Source organism: Corapipo altera, unplaced genomic scaffold (genome assembly GCF_003945725.1).
Source record: "Corapipo altera isolate COAL_440 unplaced genomic scaffold, ASM394572v1 61411, whole genome shotgun sequence".
Classification (NCBI taxonomy): domain Eukaryota; kingdom Metazoa; phylum Chordata; class Aves; order Passeriformes; family Pipridae; genus Corapipo; species Corapipo altera.
Genome location: NW_020884875.1, coordinates 15,107,025 through 15,125,880, shown reverse-complemented (window position 1 = coordinate 15,125,880; position 18,856 = coordinate 15,107,025). Strand labels below are relative to the sequence as shown.

General features: G+C 39.3%; 1 protein-coding gene across 4 annotated transcripts in view; it reads left to right on the top strand.

The window, feature by feature from the left end:
* The window catches only part of RFX3 (regulatory factor X3), a 106,659-nt gene that overhangs the window by 43,229 nt on the left and 44,574 nt on the right, over window positions 1–18,856 (top strand). For all 4 annotated transcript variants that reach the window (XM_027634701.1, XM_027634699.1, XM_027634700.1 and 1 more), the window contains exons 2-3: window positions 7,793–7,917; window positions 13,783–13,880. In XM_027634701.1, the coding sequence (XP_027490502.1) occupies window positions 7,801–7,917; window positions 13,783–13,880 (215 nt within the window). In that variant the 5' untranslated portion in view covers window positions 7,793–7,800. The remainder of the gene's footprint in view (window positions 1–7,792; window positions 7,918–13,782; window positions 13,881–18,856) is intronic.

Below are 18,856 nucleotides of genomic sequence, written 5' to 3'. Positions count from 1 at the left end.
AAGTAAAGAAAGAGAGAGAAAAACCAACCTGATCTCCTTTTACGATCAGGTGACCCACCTGGTGGATGAGGGAAAGGCTGTGGATGTGGTCTATCTGGACTTCAGCAAAGCCTTTGACACTGTCTCCCATAGCATACTCCTGGAAAAACTGGCAGCCCATGGCTTGGACAGGGGCACTCTGTGCTGGGTCAGGAACTGGCTGGAGGGCCGGGCCCAGAGAGTGCTGGTGAACGGAGCTGCATCCAATTGGCGACCGGTCACCAGTGGTGTTCCCCAGGGGTCAGTGCTGGGCCGAGTCCTGTTTAACATCTTTATCGATGATTTAGATGAGGGGATTGAGTCCATCATCAGCAAATTTGCTGATGACACCAAATTGGGAGGGAGTGTCGACCTGCCGGAAGGCAGGAGGGCTCTGCAGAGGGATCTGGATAGACTGGAGAGATGGGCTGACTCCAATGGAATGAAGTTCAACAAGGCCAAGTGCCGGGTCCTGCACTTTGGCCACAACAACCCCCTGCAGCGCTACAGGCTGGGCACAGAGTGGCTGGAGAGCAGCCAGGCAGAAAGGGACCTGGGGGTGCTGATCGACAGGAGGCTGAACATGAGCCAGCAGTGTGCCCAGGTGGCCAAGAAGGCCAATGGCATCCTGGCCTGCATCAAGAACAGTGTGGCCAGCAGGAGCAGGGAAGTGATCCTTCCCCTGTACTCTGCATTGGTGAGGCCACACCTTGAGTATTGTGTTCAGCTCTGGGCCCCTCAGTTCAGGAAGGATATTGAGGTGCTGGAGCAGGTCCAAAGAAGAGCAACGAGGCTGGTGAAGGGACTTGAGCACAAGTCCTATGAGGAGAGGCTGAGAGAGCTGGGGTTGTTCAGTCTGTAGAAGAGAAGGCTTAGAGGCGACCTCATCACTCTCTTCAGCTACCTGAAGGGAGGTTATAGCCAGGTGGGGGTTGGTCTCTTCTCCCAGGCAACCAACAATAGGACAAGGGGACATGGGCTCAAGCTCTGCCAGGGGAGGTTTAGGTTAGATGTTAGGAAGAAATTCTTTACAGAGAGGGTTATCAGGCATTGGAACGGCCTACCCAGAGAGGTGGTGGATTCACCATCCCTGGAGGTTTTTAAAAAGAGATTGGACGTGGCCCTTAGTGCCATGATATAGTAATTGGAGTTGGATCAGGGGTTGGACTTGATGATCTTGGAGGTCTTTTCCAACCCAATCTATTCTATGATTCTATGATTCTATGAAAAGAGAATTATAGCTAACACCCCTAGATCCAGCATAGATCCTGCTACAGGAGTTCAGAAGATGGAGGGTTCAAACAGCATGGCCAGCATATGTTGCTGCTTTTATTTGCTTTGGCCCCCCTGTGGCCACATCTCTGCCCCCAGGCAGGACTTCCTGCCCGGGGGCCACTCTGGAGCTCCGGGTCAGAGTATGGGGCAGTGCTCCTGTTGTGTTATCCATTCTGAGGCTCTATCCATTCTGAGGCTTGTTTCAGGAGACAAGTTGTTGTTGTTGGGGGAGTGCCCCCATCCTGCTTTTGACTGACAGCTACTTCAAGGCTGCCTAAGGAAGCTTGCAGGGACTGGAGTGTAGGAAAGAGGGCATCACCTCACATTCCTGAAATTCAACCTGTCCCTTCCCCCTCCACACACGCTTGAGTTGGTCCGAGCCAATAATTAATATAGTAATCCAGTGTCTCACAGATCCCATCTCTCCTAATCAGTTGTTACCCTCAAAGAAAGTCTTAAGGTCATAGAAACCAAAGCCCTGTTGCCAGTGCCAGTTCCATAACCAGCTGTTGACATGCAGTATCAGTGCCCTCCAGGGCGAAGGAAAACATCACCTGGAGTCTTCCATTCACAGAATCTCCAGTGGACAGACTAATGCTTTAGAACAGCATAAATGTAATTGATGGTTTACTAATTTTGTTTCTTTTAACAGTTGTACATGCTAGTTTTGTCACAACAAAAACTCTTGAGAAGTTTTGGTCTGTTTTTGAATGTTAATCTTTTTGCTGATATGCATTGCTGTGTAGGGCTGCTGTGTAATACTGATATATTGTCCACCAAGAGTAAATACAATTTTTAGGTTTTTGCAGGGCAAATTAGTAGGTAGACCAAAGTGAGAGAGTTGTGAAGTAGTCATTCAGCCTAAGCATCCATGTACTGTCTGTGATATGCTGGAAATATGGAATTTCATTATGACTGTTGTTGACCAGTACTGTTCTTATGTACTTAATAAGCTGTCAAGACATTTCTTTTTGATCTTACGAACTTTCTTGGAAGCAGTTACCAGAAGTTTCTGGTTGCACAGGTCAATTCCAGTGTGTATCTCTCTGTACTTCACACTTCTGTGTGTTATTCTGCTATTATAGGGTTTTACTATTGGGCAGTATATGTGAATCCAGAGAAGTAGCTTCTAAACTTCTTTATGTGCCATTCAGTTAACTATTATTCCTCCCATAGATCTATGAAAATCTGGAAAAAGACTAATGAAATTCATGTTGCTGACAGAAATATTTAACAAGTGATTCTAGTATCAGGCAGAGTCCGCCTGCCTACTTTGGCATTCCCTTGGGAGACAACAATCAATCAAATAATGCTCAGTAAGAACCTGGTGTTCTACCATGAAAATACATTAGTATCTAGAAACTATTTGTAATGTTCTGTTTTTCCCCCATGAATAGCATGTATAACCCCTCTTCCACTCTGTGGTTAACTCACAGAAATAGTTCCTTCAAATTCATAACACAGCTTGTTTGAAGGCAATTATTCATAACATTTTTGTTTGTACAAAAATTGGAATGCTTATGCAAAGCTAGTGTATTATTGAAAATTATTTCCATTTATACTATTGTTCAGGAACCAATCATTTTGTATTACTTTTTGAAAGTTAATGTTCTGAGAAGTTTTCCTTTATTGTGAAACATATTATGTTGCTTCAAATTCTTAATTAGTATATTGGCTATTCATCATTATTAATAGATAAGATCTTAAGATTAGCCTTTTATTCCAACTATTAAAAGCCTGCCATTACTGCATGTGATTACGAGATCTAGTTCAGTTTACCTTCTGTGATGTTTTGTTTAGCCTTCTAGAGGAGAAAAAAGAAATTTCCTGCTGCACTTGAAAGTAAATTACAGGCTTTCATTTTCTGCATTGAATTAAAGCCTGCTACATTATTTGATCTAGACAATAAAGCATATGTGGCTGAACAAAACTTTGCAAACTCTGGGTAGCTTCAAAAAGTAAATTAGTTCAATGTGAAGTAGTCCAGGAATAAAATGAACAGTTATCTGACATATTTTATTATAAAATCTCATTTGATAAGTAATAGAGCAGGTTAGACTCTTAAACCATTCTGTCTTGATATTTCAAGTCTAGAAAGCAGAAGTATTCAAACTGAGAATTTTGGTATCTTAAAGAATCTTTAGGGAATTTAACAGACAATGTGAAACTGCACAGAATATGCAGAAAAGAAGTAATTTTCAGCATAGTAGCTTTGCCTAAATTCTGCCCATTAGAGTGAGGAAATACTGTTCTTGTTGCATTCAGCAGCTGGGTCCCGACAGTATCTTTTTCCCACTTGGAGGGGTTAATTAGTTGTCTTTCAGAAGGTGCCTGTTTAGCTTACATTCACATCATGCAACAAGCACCGGCTTGTACAAAGCAATACCATTAACAGACGGGTGTGTCCAACTGCTTAATTAGACAGAATAAAAAGGACCTTGTCAAACATTCATCTGTTTCTTGTGATACACCTGACGGCCCAATTAGGCAAGGATGACGTCTTTTCTGCTTGCAATGTGCAGTGTGCAGTTCTTTTACTTACGTGTAGTGTCAGTGAAAAAATGGAGACATTGCATTTATTGTCATGGCTTCACCCCAGCCTGCAACCAAGCTCCAGACAGCAGCTTGCTCACTGCTCCACTGATAGGACTGGGGAGAGAATCGGAAGGATAAAAACCAGAAAACTCATGGGTTGAGATAAAGACAGTTTAATAGGGACAGCAAAAGCAGCACACACAAGCAAAGTAAAACAAGGAATTAATTCACTGCTTCCCATGGGCAGGAAGGTGTTGAGCTATCTCCAGAAGGGCAGGGCTCCATCCTGTGTAATGGTGACTTGGGAGGAAAAACACCATCGCTCCAAATATGCCCCCTTCCTCCCTCTTCCCCTCTCTTTATATACTGAGCACAGTTCCATACGTTATGGAATATCCCTTTGGTCAGTTGGGGTCACCTGCCCAGACTGTGTCTCCTCCCACCCTCCCATGCACCCCCAGCTTCCTTGCCAGTGTGGCAGCATGGAAAGCAGAAAAGGCCTTGACTCTGTGCAAGCACTGCTCAGCAATAACAAAAATATCTTTGTATTATCAACCCTCTGTTAAACAGAAATCCAAAACACACCATACCAGCCACTGTGAGGAAAATTAATTCTACCCCAGCCAAAACCAGCACAATTATAAAAATGTGTTCTTGTGACTTCTCAGTATTGGTGTGATGTAAAAGAATTATGATGGCTGCGTCACTAACATGGTACTAGAAAGACTTCCAGTGAATAGGAAGATATTTAAGGTTGACTGTCAACATATTGTGTACTGTGTACTGAGCTATAATAAAGTTTTGCATTTAGGATAGAGACTTAGACCAGAATAATGGAAGCAGTCCTTGGTTGAATGCGAGGTACCCACCAAAGCGGCTCTATCACTCCCCTCCTCAGCTGGACAAAGGAGAGAATATATGACCAAAAGCTCATTGGTCAAGAAAAGAACAGGGAAAGATGGCTCACCAGTTGCCATCAGAGGCAAAATGGACTCAACTTGAGGAAAATTATTTGATTTATTGCCAATCAAATCAGGGTAGGGTATTGAGAAGTAAACCAGAATCTTAAAAATACCTTCCCCTCACCCCGCACTTTATTCTTGATTCTTTACTTCCTCCCCTCCAGCAGTGCAGGGGGATTAGGAATGGGGATTAACATCAATTCATTACACATTGTTCCTGCTTCTGTTCCTTCTCAGGGGGACAACTCCTCACACTCTTCCCCTACTCCATTTTGGAGTCCCTTCCTCCTGCAAGAGACAATCTTCATTAATTTGTCCATGAGTCCTTCCCGTGGGCTACAGTTCTTCCACAAACTGCTCCAGTGTGGGTCCCTTCAGTGATGTGCAGTCCTTCAGAAACTTCAGAATGCTCCAGCATGTGACCCCTCAGGGTCACAAGTTCTGTCAGCAAATCTGCTTTTTGCATGGGTTCTTGTCTCTGTGGGTCTGACAGGTCCTACCAAAACCCTGCTCCAGGGCTTCTTATGGGGTCACAGCCTCTCTTAGGCATCCACCTGCTCTGCTGTGAGGTCCTCCACAGGCTGCAGGTGGATATATGCATCCCTGCGGACCTCCATGGGCTGCAGGGGGACTTCCTGCCTCACTGTGGTCTTCACCATGGGCTTCCAGGGAATCTCTACTTGGGCACCTGGGGCAGCTTCTGTGCCTCCTTCTCCACTGATGTGTCTGCAGGGCTGTTTTTCTCATATATTCTCCCTCCTTTCTTCTGTGACTGCAATTTGCTTCTGCCCAATAACTTGTTTTTTCCCTTCTTAAATGTGTTATCCCAGAGGCACTACCACTGTCACTGATGGGCTCAGCCTTGGTCAACAGTGATTCCATCTTGGATCCAACTGGATCAGACATAGGGAAAGCTTCTGACAGCTTCTCAGAGGGGCCATCTGTATAGTCCAAATCACCTGCACACTAAACCTTGCCACACAAACCCAGTACACCTACCCCTCCTCTCTGACCTGTCTTTTCTGAACAGCCTGTAACCATTGATGGTTGCACGCGAGTCACGGGGGTCATCTCACCAGCTTTCAGTAATGGCATCTAGGTTGTAGCCTTCCAGTAGCATGGAGGCTTCCGACTTCTCCTGTGGACATATTTATCCTGTGGGCATCTATTTTAATTGTTATAATCTTTAACATGCAAATGTTATCTGTGAAGTTCTATTCTTTTACTTTTGTATCCTTATTTTTGACAGGTGTGGTGGGTCCTGAAGTGCATCCACTGCTTAAAAATGTAGGGTTTAGTTGACATGAAACTCTGACAATCTGTTGATTAATCTGAAAAACGTTTGATCAAGAATTTATCAGTCTTTCTGAATACTTCAGAAGAAGCAGTTAAATCTGTTAGGTGCCATAGACCAAACCTGAAGTTTAAACCAAGAATGGTCCGAGTTGGCAAGGTCCTGACCCTATCCCCCTGACCCCATCCCATAGTTATATACCTGTTTCCTTCTTTGCACTGGATACATTTCAATGCAAAGTGATTTAGAGGTAGTTGGAGGAAGGAAGTGCAGAAACCCAGCCTGAAATCAGTTTAAACTGCTGTGGAACCTTACTGTGAAAAGAGAGTCTGCTGTTGACAGCCAGTTTTATTGTCAAGCAAGGAGAAGATAGAAAATTTTTTGGCATAGTAATTAATTTCCCTTACTATATGTCCCTGAATTTTTTATTATGATTTTGTCTCAAAAAAATATTGTAGGTTTTTTTGGGGGAGGTTGTTATTTGGTGGTGGTGGTAGGGATTGAAGTCTGGTCTCTTCCCTGTCAGCCATATGGGTCTCATGAGTTAAACTAAAAAAAAAAAAAAAAAAATCACTTGCATAGGTCATTCTAAATATTTAGATTTTTTTTTGCATATAAATCTCTTTTATTATGCATGATAATGCTAGTCTTTTTTGTAGCTAATATAGATTAATAGAGATTAAGGGCAGTAAAATTTTATATCACAGAACATTTGGCTTACAGATTAGTAGTTGTGTTTGCTCACTGTGATTCTTCACAGACGTGTACAGTCTTCTGTTTTGAAGGTACCAGGTGAAGAAGAACCTGCCTCATCTGGTTATTATTTTCACTAGTTAATCATCCACTACTTAAGAGAAATATAAAAAAAAGGGGGGAAAAAAGGCTGATTCACAATTTCAAATTCATTTTGGCTTGTCACCAGTCAATTGTATTGTCATTCGTGCTGTGCAAAATTCAGGAATCTGCAGCTCCCGGTCTGTATTTCCTATGAGAACATGTCATGCTTGGTTGTCTTTCTGATAAGTTTTCTTTATCAGGCATTTTCCTTGATTCTTGAACCATTTCTGTGTTCTACCGAAATTTCCATTGTTCCCTTTAAATGTCAGGGCTATGATCATAGGCTCTTGTCCACTGTGTATGTATTTCTCTATGATATTAGTGTCAAAAAGTTTCTTCTCATATTTTAAATACAGTGGTTGCTTTAATGCTTTCCACTGAAGGTTATTTGAGTTCCTTTTTCTCTATGACTTATTAAATGCTTTTCAGAGTTGGCATTCTGAATTAGACCCCTTCATTCTGTGGCCTCCTGGAAGTTTGACTTTGAATGTGAATCTATAGAGATTTTAGTGTAATTCAGTAACCCAGATTAAAAATGGTTTTGAATGATGACCAATTATTTTCAAGCTGAGAGAAGATTTGCTGCAGATTTTTCTGAGTTATTCCTAAAGTGACAAAACTCAGATAAGTGATATGTTTCTTCATATTTAAACAAAAGGTATTTTGAATGTAAGATAAAAATAATATAAAACCCCATTTATACTAACTCATATGCTAGTAGGTGGAAAAAATTTTGACTGATACCAAGATTGCTGTTAGATAATTTTAAAATCTAAGTAGAGATAAGGGACAAATTAGCGTGCTAGTATAAGTGACAAAATAAAAACATCAGTGTACTAACGTTATAATTTTATGTCTTAATTTTATTCAGAGATCACAATGCAGACATCAGAGACTGGGGCGGATACAAGTTCGACTGTGACTTTACAGACATCTGTGGCTGGCCAGGCAGCAGTGCCCACACAGGTAGTACAGCAAGTACCAGTTCAGCAACAGGTACGTGGCTGTTAGTTTTGGGAAAATTAAAAAACAAAAATTCAGAATGATAGTTCTTTACAATGTAGTAAAGAACTTGGTTTTGTACAAGACTGCTAAATGAACTCTTGCTCTGCTTTTATCGATTTTGTTTTGCTGGAATTAAAATAGCTGGAGAAAGGCAAGCTGTTTTCAGGATCTGTTCCTTAACTAGAGCCCCTGACAAGCTCTAGTAGTACACATATGTGATTCTAACTGTAGTTTGTTATGGACTTCATGCAGTAGCTCCTAGAAATGTACTGTATGTTACTGAATATTTACATTTTTTTCATTAAATAATAGATATGTGTCTGATATTATTGACTGTATCATTTCTCCATCCATTTGGATTTCCAAGAAAGTGCAATACAAATGTAAAAATGGAAAGCATTTTCCTTTGCATCTCTAGGTTTGACTCCCCACAGATCTATGCACAGTGTCATGAAAGTATTGGTGGTAGGACAAACAGTAATTCATAACGTGCATTTGCCAGGGAAGGAAGAATGCTTTTGTAGCAGCCAGCACAGTGCACTCTTCTATTACATGAAATAGTCACTCCTATGGAGCACCCATGAGCTTTGGAAGAAGTGTTGGCAGAAGAAAATGGGGAGCTAAAAAGGAAAAGTATGGAGGTACAAAATGGGGACTAAGTGTGATAGCCATTATGGCTGTCCAAGACTTTTCCAGAATACACAGAAATAAACTGTCCATGTGATGGGTACTCTAGGTGACATCTGTTGTTTTTCATCAAAAACTGACTTTACAGTTTCAAAATCAACAAAATAAGAACTAGACATAAATTATTAAATACTGGCATTTGTTTCTGTGCCAGTGGAATACTTTTCTCTAAATCAAATTCTTCAGCATTTTCTGAGTTCTCAAGTTCCAGTGCATTTTCAGGTATGTGTTCCAGAGTCTCAGACATTTCACTAATATTTTTTTCCTGATGCACAGACTCAGTTTCTAATGCCTCCTAGTTCCAGTACTATAGTATGAACTTAGCTAGCCTTTGTAGGAGATTTTGTCTGTAACCCCTTTGTAGGGTTTGTGTAGTGCAAGACTTTTTTCTTTGTCAAATACAATCTAGATGATTTGTTTGTTTTTTATTTTCTAAATAACAGTTGTTATCATATGATATCTATATGATAACAGATGTTTAATAGATGTAATTTATATGACTTGTTCTTATTCAGCCTTTGAGATACAAGATGGCAATTTGGTAGTGCTACATGGTTGCTTGTTTTCAGCATATAAGATTTACGTACAATGGTCTAATATTACATACTGAACTTGTGAAGTACTGATCAATGTGAGAGATGGAAGACAGGTAGCCAGTTAGTGGCATATAGGATACTTTATAGTGTTGCAGTTCTAATATTTGTCTTGATTGAACTCTAAGGACAAGTTCTATGCATTTTTGTCGCAGCAAAATGAAAAATGAGCAGGACTTTGGTTTGTTAAATTTGCTTGTGCAAAGTTTCTACTTTTTTGAAAACTTTTATGATAGAATGGGATCCTTATTTGCTGACTGGAGATGCCCACTGTGAGGGGGCCTCAGGCCCAAGAGTTAAAGTCTTTGGCATTGGGAGTGTGACTGCCAGAGAGTCTTGTGAATGGTCAGCCTGGGAACTTTCCTTAACATATTTTCCCGCATAAATAATGCGTTAATCTTTGTCACCAATTGTCTGCATTTTTCCTGAAGTTATTCCAGTTGTCCCTTAATAATGTAACGCTCATGTCAAAGCATAGAAGCCCAGGAGCAGATTGGATTTTTCCTTCTTTGATTATATCTTAATAAGAACAGCAAACAGAATTTTTTGTTGTACTACCTGAGTATGTAAAGCTGTCCCTTGATAAACTTTACATACATCTCCTGTAGTACTGCTACTTCTGGGTGTTCCCTTGCATTGAATACGCCGTCATTATACTGGATTATTTTTTCCTGTGGGGATATTGAATTATGTTTATCTGGTTGACTTTTAACGCTGTGTCATTAGCATAATGTTTGAGAAAGGAAAGCTAAAGAGTCAGGGTTTGAAGATACAACAAGAACGTTTGGAAATCCAGTGCAGACAGTATTGCAATGATTAAAACATATGTTTGGGAGATTTGTATAGAGAGATCTAATCCTGATTATGGAAGAAAATGAGTAGTAAGGAGAAAAAAAAAGAGTGAAAATGTGAATATGGTATGCCAGCAGGAAATGTGATAAAGAATGTAGATGTGATAGATAATTTCAATTGTAGGGTTGCAGGTGTGATTTGTCTTGAGGAATTATCTGTGTGTAGGTCGCATTTACCTAAAGTTAGTACTGTCTCCATGTACATTTGGAAGGAATGGGCCAATTTGTCTAAAGAAAATGTGGAGAAAGAGTGCTATTTTAATAAAGCCATTCTTTTGATGGCACAGGGAGGGCTTATTATTTCTGCACATTTAATGTTGAAAGCTGGAGAGAAGGTTTTAGATGCACAGTCTGTAAGATGTGGTTTTGTTTTTTCTATGGTTTATAAGGGACATGCTTAATAATATGAGCTGTATCCAAATTATGTGGGAATATTCACATTTGGATTATATTATGTTGTGAATATAAATTGCTAAAAGCAGTAAGACACTTCTAGGGTTTTGTTAAAGGATACTGTAACATGAGTGTGTATATGTAACATTTGGTGTAAGCTGAAACCTGTATTATCATTTGCAGTAATTTACTAGTACTTTCTAGTGAATAATGCAATTTTAGATGAATTTGCTTTTAGTTAATATTAAAGCAGTGTCTAACATTTCATTTTTCTTAGGGAGGTCTTTTTTTCCCATGTTTCTATTCCTGTATATAGACTGTGTTTAAATGACATCTCCTAAATGCATTAATTTGGGGTTGTTTTCATGGCATCAGTGTTTCTTTTATGCACACAAAACACCTATCTTTTTCAAAATGAAAGATTTTTGCCCTGAGGAAGAGCAAGCTGAAAAAGTGGAAGCGTGGACTAAGAGCCTTTACTCTTCAGCTGTGTTTATATTGAAGCATCCTGTCTTTTAAGGAAACAGCACAAGAGTAACTTGTAATATTTTCAGCTAAAACAAATCCCTAATTTCCATATAGCTGGTATGAATACGGAGCTTGTAGAAGATTGCTGTGATGCTCCAAAAATAGGAACAAAGGAGGTACCATTAATGAAAACCTAGATTCTTCCTCTTTCAAAAGTGGCATTAGTGGCAGCTGGTTTCATACAACACAGCAGCAGTCACTCCTGAGATGAGATAGAGAGGAGTGGTAAGCAAAAAGCAACAACCATAAGACCAAAAATGTGGGAGTGTAATTAAATTCTGTTTAAATAGCCTGAGGAATTTTCTTCGTCTTGTTTCCTCAAATACAGGGATTTTTCATTAATGCATCATTGCTTTTGCAACAGGCACTCTTCAGCATAGTGCAGTAAGCTTTTAAGGATTCAAAATTAAACTCACTTTGTATTTTATGCCATGCACTATGGAAGGACAGGAGAAATAAAACTAAAAATAGTCATATAAGCTATTTTATAAAAGTATCCATGCATTAGAAGTTGGGCAAAGCGTTTCTTCCTTGTCACGTACACAGTGGCTATTGCATTCTCAAAGCATTGTATCACTAACTAAGATGCAGACTTCTGCTAATCAAAATTGCTCTTAATGCAAAATTATGTTTAGCATATGAAAAGCATAATCATGAACTGACATTAGCCTTATATAAAAGATGAATGTGCTTAGAATGCTACAGAATGTTGTATTTGTATGTTACTTGCCAAAAGTAATTCATAATAATGAAGGACGAAAACTATTTTTATCTCCAAGGACAGAAAATTTTGAACAACCAAACTGTTTGTGTAGACACGGTAGATAATTTTATGTACTTTTTAAAATGTAGTTTAAAAATCCATATATATACATATTTTACCCTGTTCTACTCTTTGCTTAGTACATAAGCACTTTTTCTTGGAAGTCAAAGTTCACTCTTATATTTTGTTTTATACTTCAGTGTAATTTCTGCATTTCAGTATGACAGACTTTCATAGATAAAATATAACTTTTTTTATAGATAAAATATAACTTAATTATCCCTGTGAGGTAGTATAATTAAGAATATAATTTATTTTGGTTTATATAAAAATTGGTCAAAAATTTGAAATGAAGCAATGAAAATTGTAATTTTAACAAGTTTTGATATTTTGTTTTATGGTAAATTATATTTTTATTGTTGTTATTCCAAATCAGAAGATAAACACATTTTGGAATTTTTCAGCTTCCTGTCCAATGGGCACTGAGCTTTGATGCACTCTATACACTTTATCCCTGCAATATCATCTCAGTTCTGTGGTAAAGGTCTTGCACTGTGCTCAATCTGACATTTTTGAAATGGTAGCAGCTTGTGTCCAAGAATAATGGGAAAATATAATACCTTGTATAGAAGAGGAATGTGACCTCTGTGTTTTAGTGCTGTGTTTGTACATTATGTAGAATTCCATTTTATCAGTATGCAGGTTCTGTCTCTTTGCTGTTAATGGACAGAAACATCTGATTTTCCATCATGCTAATATGCATTCAAAACTTTGGCTGTTTTTTCTTTTTTCAGAATTTGGGTTTTAATGTCAACCTAAGGGAAGGTTTCTGTAAAAATCTAGTATTTCCTTTCAGTCAGAGTCAATATTATAAAAAGATATGAAACATATGCTTATTTACAGAACTTTTTAAAAAACACTAGAGGGGAAGGTATTAGACTAGGATATTCTCAAAGAGCTCTTGGAGGATTTATTAAATGCATGAAAACAAGACTGATCTGAGGTTATGGTGTTTGCAGTCCTTAGAACCAACTGAATTAGGCTGAAGTTGCCTTATAACAATAAATCCAAGAAAAATTACGGTCACGTAACATTACATCAGTTTACTAAATAAGTGCATTGTCATTTTCTCTGTTTGATTCCATGGGTAAAATTGTGTCAATCTGTGAAATCTCTTAAGTCCTTTTGCATATTTTAGATTCTGAAATGCTCTTGGACCAAAATATGGCTTCTCTGAATGATGACAACTGTAAAATATGGAATTCTTCATCTTTACTGTGGCAGAAGACAAAAAATTAAAACTGGAGAGGAAATTTGCATAACCTGAAACTTTTCTACATAATATATGAATCAAAGGAATTGATGTGTGACTGTCCCCAGCAATATATGTGAAGATAATCCATGCCTTACTGCCTCTTGTCATTTAGCTCATTGATGTAAAACCAGGTTTTGTTGGAGTTTGTTATAGCTGATTATATTCCAGGAAAGGGGTTACTCAGACTAGGGGGTTTGGTCCATAATTGTATAGTGGGTCAAAGCACTACTGCGAAAAAAACTTGCATCACTGTAATTTAACTCATTAAACAAGAGCTAAAGCATCTTAATGTGAACTTTTATTTCTAAACTTACTGCAACATATTCGAGCTGGGATTTTAAGGCTTGTGTTACTTAGGACTAAAATGGAATAAGAAAATACATAAATATGACCAAATTATACTTTCTTCTGTAGTAAATGTGATTCTTCAGCTTGGTGCCAAGCATAGTTACACTTCATTTCGTCCTTATGTTCTCCGATTAGTTATGTCTTTGGCACAGAAGATATGTATGCTCCATGAATGTGCATCTTCAATGTTAGGGCTCCATTTACCAAACTTACAGCACAAATATTATGTAGAAACAGTAACTTTCTTTGCTAGTGCTTTGATATACCTTTAGTAATTACGAGTGCAGAGATATCCCATATTGATTAGAAGCCATTAGGTGCACTGAAACATTGATCCTTCTTTATGATATCCCAAACTTCTGGTTTTCTTGTTTTCAGGTACAGCAAGTGCAGACTGTGCAACAGGTACAGCATGTCTACCCAGCCCAAGTTCAGTATGTGGAGGGAAGTGACACAGTCTACACTAATGGAGCTATGTAAGTTGGCAAATGTTGAGAATTTGAATGTTTATTAAAATGTGAAGTTAAATACGTATTTCCAGTCAGATTCTATCAACTACTGTATACTGAGTTGGAAAGAAAAATTATTCAATCAAAGCTCTCCTAATGTCAGAGTAGTTTTTCGGATGAAAAACTGAATTCACACTGTTTTTATTAAGGCAGAAGGGTTGTATAAATAGAATTCTTGTGATTCTGTTAGTTGCGCTTATCTGAAATTACCTGTACAGCATAGTGTTGTTTGTGAAAGTGTCTAGTTCATGGGTAAGTTCTGTCCAAAAGATGTATTGTGTAACTTCTGTCCTCAGGACAGAAGGAAGGGCCTTGTGTCTTCCTGGCTGCAATCCTGGTGGCAAATGATATAAAGGTGCAATAGCAGTAGTTTTTATCTAAAAAAAGTAGTAATGTAATTTCATTCCTGTGTTTCATAAAATGAGTATTTTTTCCCAAAGGAATGAGCAGAAGCAGAGGAAGGTGCTTCTTCAACCTCTTTTCTGCACAGTTGTGCATTTCCTGCTGCCGTGAACATGCTTTTCTATCATCAAGATTCTTTAATACACAAACTTAGAAAGATAGAAAAAAATAACCTAGATTTGATGTGACCTCTGGATGTTACCTAGTCTAATCTCTGACTTAGAGCAGCACCAGTTTTCAAGTTGGCTCAAACTTCAAAGTAGGATCATGTTGCTTAGGAAGGAGCTTCTCTACCTCAATTTTCATTTTTCATGTTTACTGTGTAACTGGCTTTAAAAGAAGTACCATTTGGAAGGTTTTTGTAGTGTCTGAAGGTGTACTTATTTGTTGATGGTAATCCAAAAGTTATCTGAAAGAGCAGTATTATTTGGATCAGAGACTTATGATGTTAACACTGACAGCATTCTTTGGTCATTTCTGCTAACTCATTTCAGTGAATTAATTTTTCATGTATTGTTTCGTCCAGTTTCTTCTCACTTGTAAATTCTAAACAATGTATTTTAAATATGTATAAGATTTCCCTGTTGTACTGGTTTGGTCTGGGACAGATTAATTTTCTTCATAGTAGATAGTACAGGGCTGTGTTTTGGACTTGTGCTACAAACACCATTGATACTATCTACTATGAAGAAAGTATTGTTCCCCAGCCAAAACCAGCAGACCCATACAGCAGCACTCAGTGCCATCATAACTTCATTGCGACCATGACAGTCTGCTGTTAGCCTCCAAAAGAGGGCATTGTTGAATAACCTCTTTTTCAAGCTTCTCTTTTCATTTATTACTTTAAAATTCTTCTGTGGGCTATTGGCACTTTTGGCAGTTTATAGGAAGCGTACTACATTACTGATTACAGTCCTAGGGAAAAACGGAAGCAGATGTGACTAACTCCTTTTTATGAATCTTCAGGTTTCTATTATTTTATGGTGTTTCTAGGTCTGAATCCCTGCAAAATCAGTCAGTGGGATATAAGAGAAGAAAGCTCTCCTCAGCATGTGAGCCTAATCTAGATTGTCTTTACCTCCTATAGAAGATTTTACTCATGTTGTCGTGAGCAGCAACTGTGGACAGTCAATTTGTTGTCCAATACTTTTAGGAATATTCTAAAGATTGTATTTTTATTGGTGGAGAATATGTATCTATATTATATGTATTGCGAAGCACATTTCCCATATGCTTTTATACTCCAGATTTTGTGTTGTCTTCCTATGATTATATGTTTGATATATTTTATGACTGTCCTAAATCAAAATCTTAATTCTAACTCAAAATCAGATATAGGACACTTCCATAATCTATCAAGTAACAGTACTGCTTTAACAATGGAATAAGAAGTCTGCAACCCATAGTTAGGGTGAAGACATTAATTCAGTGTGCAGACATCTCTGGAATAAATGTTACAGCATGTCTGTGCTGCTCTGCCCACCTGGAGTGCTATGTCCAGTTCTGGAGTCCTTGGGATAAGAAAGACTTGGAGCTGTTACAGCAGGTTCAGGGGAGGCCACAAAGATGACCAGCAGGCTGGAGCACCTCTCCTATGAAGACAGGCTGAGAGACTTTATTGTGACCTTCCAATCCCTTTAAGGGAGCTTACAAGTAGGAGGGAGAGGGACTTCCTATGTGGACAGATAGTGATAGGACAAGGGGGAACAATTTTAAACTAAAAGAGGAGAGATCTAGATTAGATTAGATCAGGTATTAGGAAGAAAATCTTTGCTCAGTGGGTGGTGAGACACAGGAACAGGTTGTCCAGAGAAGCTGTGATACCCCATCCCCAGAAGTGTTCGAGACCGGGTTGGTTGGGGCTCTGAGCAACCTGGTCTAGTGGAAGGTGTCCCTGCCTGTGGCATGGGGGCTGGACTAGATGATCTTTAAGGTCCCTTCCAACCCAAACCATTCTATGATTTTATGAAAGAATTATCCTTCATTTTAAAAAAGTCACTTGCAAACCAGCATTGATTTAAATCCATATGCAATAGCAACAAAGAATACAGTTAGAATATCTATGAGGAGAAAGTTACCTGATTATTTTCATTATAGAAGTAAGAATTTTGTCAGGTTTCACGATCTTTGTCATGTGTAACTGTTGTATTCTTGTGACACAGTTCTTCCCACGCATTTTGTATCATGATTTGTCTATACTTAAAAGTTATTCGATTTTATTATAGTTGGAGGCAATATGATAATACAAGGGATGTAACCCCCAACTTGTCACATACATTGTATGATATGAGAATATTTGAACTGTATTATCGGCATTTGCCTCTAGTTAACAACAGTTTTGCTTGTCAAGCAGGTCACTCTATCCTGAAACAAAAATGCATTGTTGTTACAGTGACAGGTTCAGGCTTACCTGGCTGTTTAAAATATATTAAGACTATTATGGCTGCACCTATAGTAAGAAGCTACTTGGTTCCACATATCAGACATAAACTTTCTTCCTGCACAGATTGTGATGTATTAATCAACTATAGCCGTATAACTGCTAATTCGGATGTGACAAAGGGGGCTTTAATTGCTGGAATTGTCCAAGAATTGCAATTACATTGAAACCTCATTCTTTACAAATTTGTTGTACAACAATTTGTGTGGTTTATATTGGCCAGACACGCTGTGTACTCACACCCAAGAATTTATTATTACTTGTATTGGGTTTCTGTGGCTGGGTTTTAGTAGCGGGGGAGGCTACAGGGCTGGCTTCTGTTAGAAGCTGCTAGAAGCTTACCCTGTGTCTGGTGGAGCCAATGCCAGCCAGCTCCAGGATGGGCTTCCTGCTGCTGGCCAAGGCCAAGCCTGTCAGGAGTGATAGTAAGACCTCTGTGATAACATATTTAGGAATGGAAAGAAAGTTATTACACAGGTGAAAATTGCAGTGAGGGAAGAGCGGAGTGAGAACAATGCAGACACCAAGTGCAGAAGGAGGGGCAGGAGGTGCTCCAGGCATGGGAGCTGAGGCCCTGCAGCCCATGGTGCAGACCATAGTGGAGCAGCTGTGCCCCTGCAGCCCATAGGGGACCATCGTGGTGCAGAGACCCACCTGCAGCCCATGGAGGAGCCCACACCAAAGCAGATGGATGCTCGAAGGAGGCTGTGACCCTGTGGGAGGCCCATGATGGAACAGAGTCCTGGCAAGGACCTACCAGGAGAGCCCATAGAGAGATGAGTCCACGCTGACGTAGTTTTTTCCCTGGTAGGACTTCTGGCTGTGTGTGGGACCCATGCTGGAGCAGCTTATTCCGGAAGGGCTGCACCCCGTGGAAGAGTGACCTGTGTTGCAGCAGTTCTGTGAAGAACTGTTGCCCGTGGACCCCATGGGAACAGGGGAAGAACTCCTTGCTCTGAGCAGCGACAGAAACAACTGACCATAACCCCCATTCCCCATCCCCCTGCACCACTGGGGAGGAGGAGGTAGAACTTGGAAGGAACGAGGGATGGGGGAACGTGTTTTTAAGATTATTTTACTTCTCACTCTTTTGCTCTGACCCTGTTAGTAATAAATTCAATTAATATCCCCACTTTGAGTATGTTTTGCCCCTGATGGGGATCAGTAACTGACCTCTCCCAGCTCTTATCTCGACTCAGGAATCCTTAGTTGTTTTTTTTTTCCTCTCTCCTCTGTCCAGTTGTGGAGGGGAGTGAGAGAGAGGCTTCACTGGGTACCTAGCTTCCAGCCAGGGTCAACCGACCACAGTATTCTTAATTGAAATCTGAACTGTCAAAAAGATTATTATTACTAATATAGTTAAAGTTGTTATTTTCCTAGTACTTAACAGTATCTATCTGTTTTTCTCCAGCATTATCTGTACCCTTTTACTAGCCTTCTGCATACTAAAGGTGAATGGCTTCTGTCTGAGAACGAGTTACAGAGAGTTGCAGCAATTTAGCACTATCACAGGTGTTATGTCTGGACAAGTGTGATGGGTGGTGGGGATCTCTGTTCACTCTGTGTCCACTTGCAGCTATTTTTAATGTGTTCTAGCATAGTCTACACCTTATTGGTTCTTCACTGGTTTGCATGTTCAAATTACATCTGAATGTGCTTTATATGTTTTACATTTGCTGGATACTTCTTGAAGATTGTTATGCCACAATCCTCTTTGCTGCATTTTTAATCGGGGGTCATGGATTGTTTATTCTGTACAGAACAGCTCTTTGCTGTTATTGTCTGTTAGATAGAACAGTGCCTGAGCATTTTAATTATACGTTTTATACCACACAATCTTAGAAGGCTAAGCTAAATTGGAAACAGATTAAGTAACAGTTATTGATTGTTTGACAGTTACTGCTAGAACAAAGCTTTAGGGCTAGCACAGACAAGTCTAAACAAAGAAAGCCTGACAAACCCAACTCTTGAGGTCTTGCAAATTTAGTGCGAGCCCTGTGACATGTTCCTAACAATGCCATATTTCTTCAACTATAAGTCTGCAGTAATTAATGAGAATTTTTAGAAATCTGAAAATTAAGGTTTCTTTATCTGTCTAACT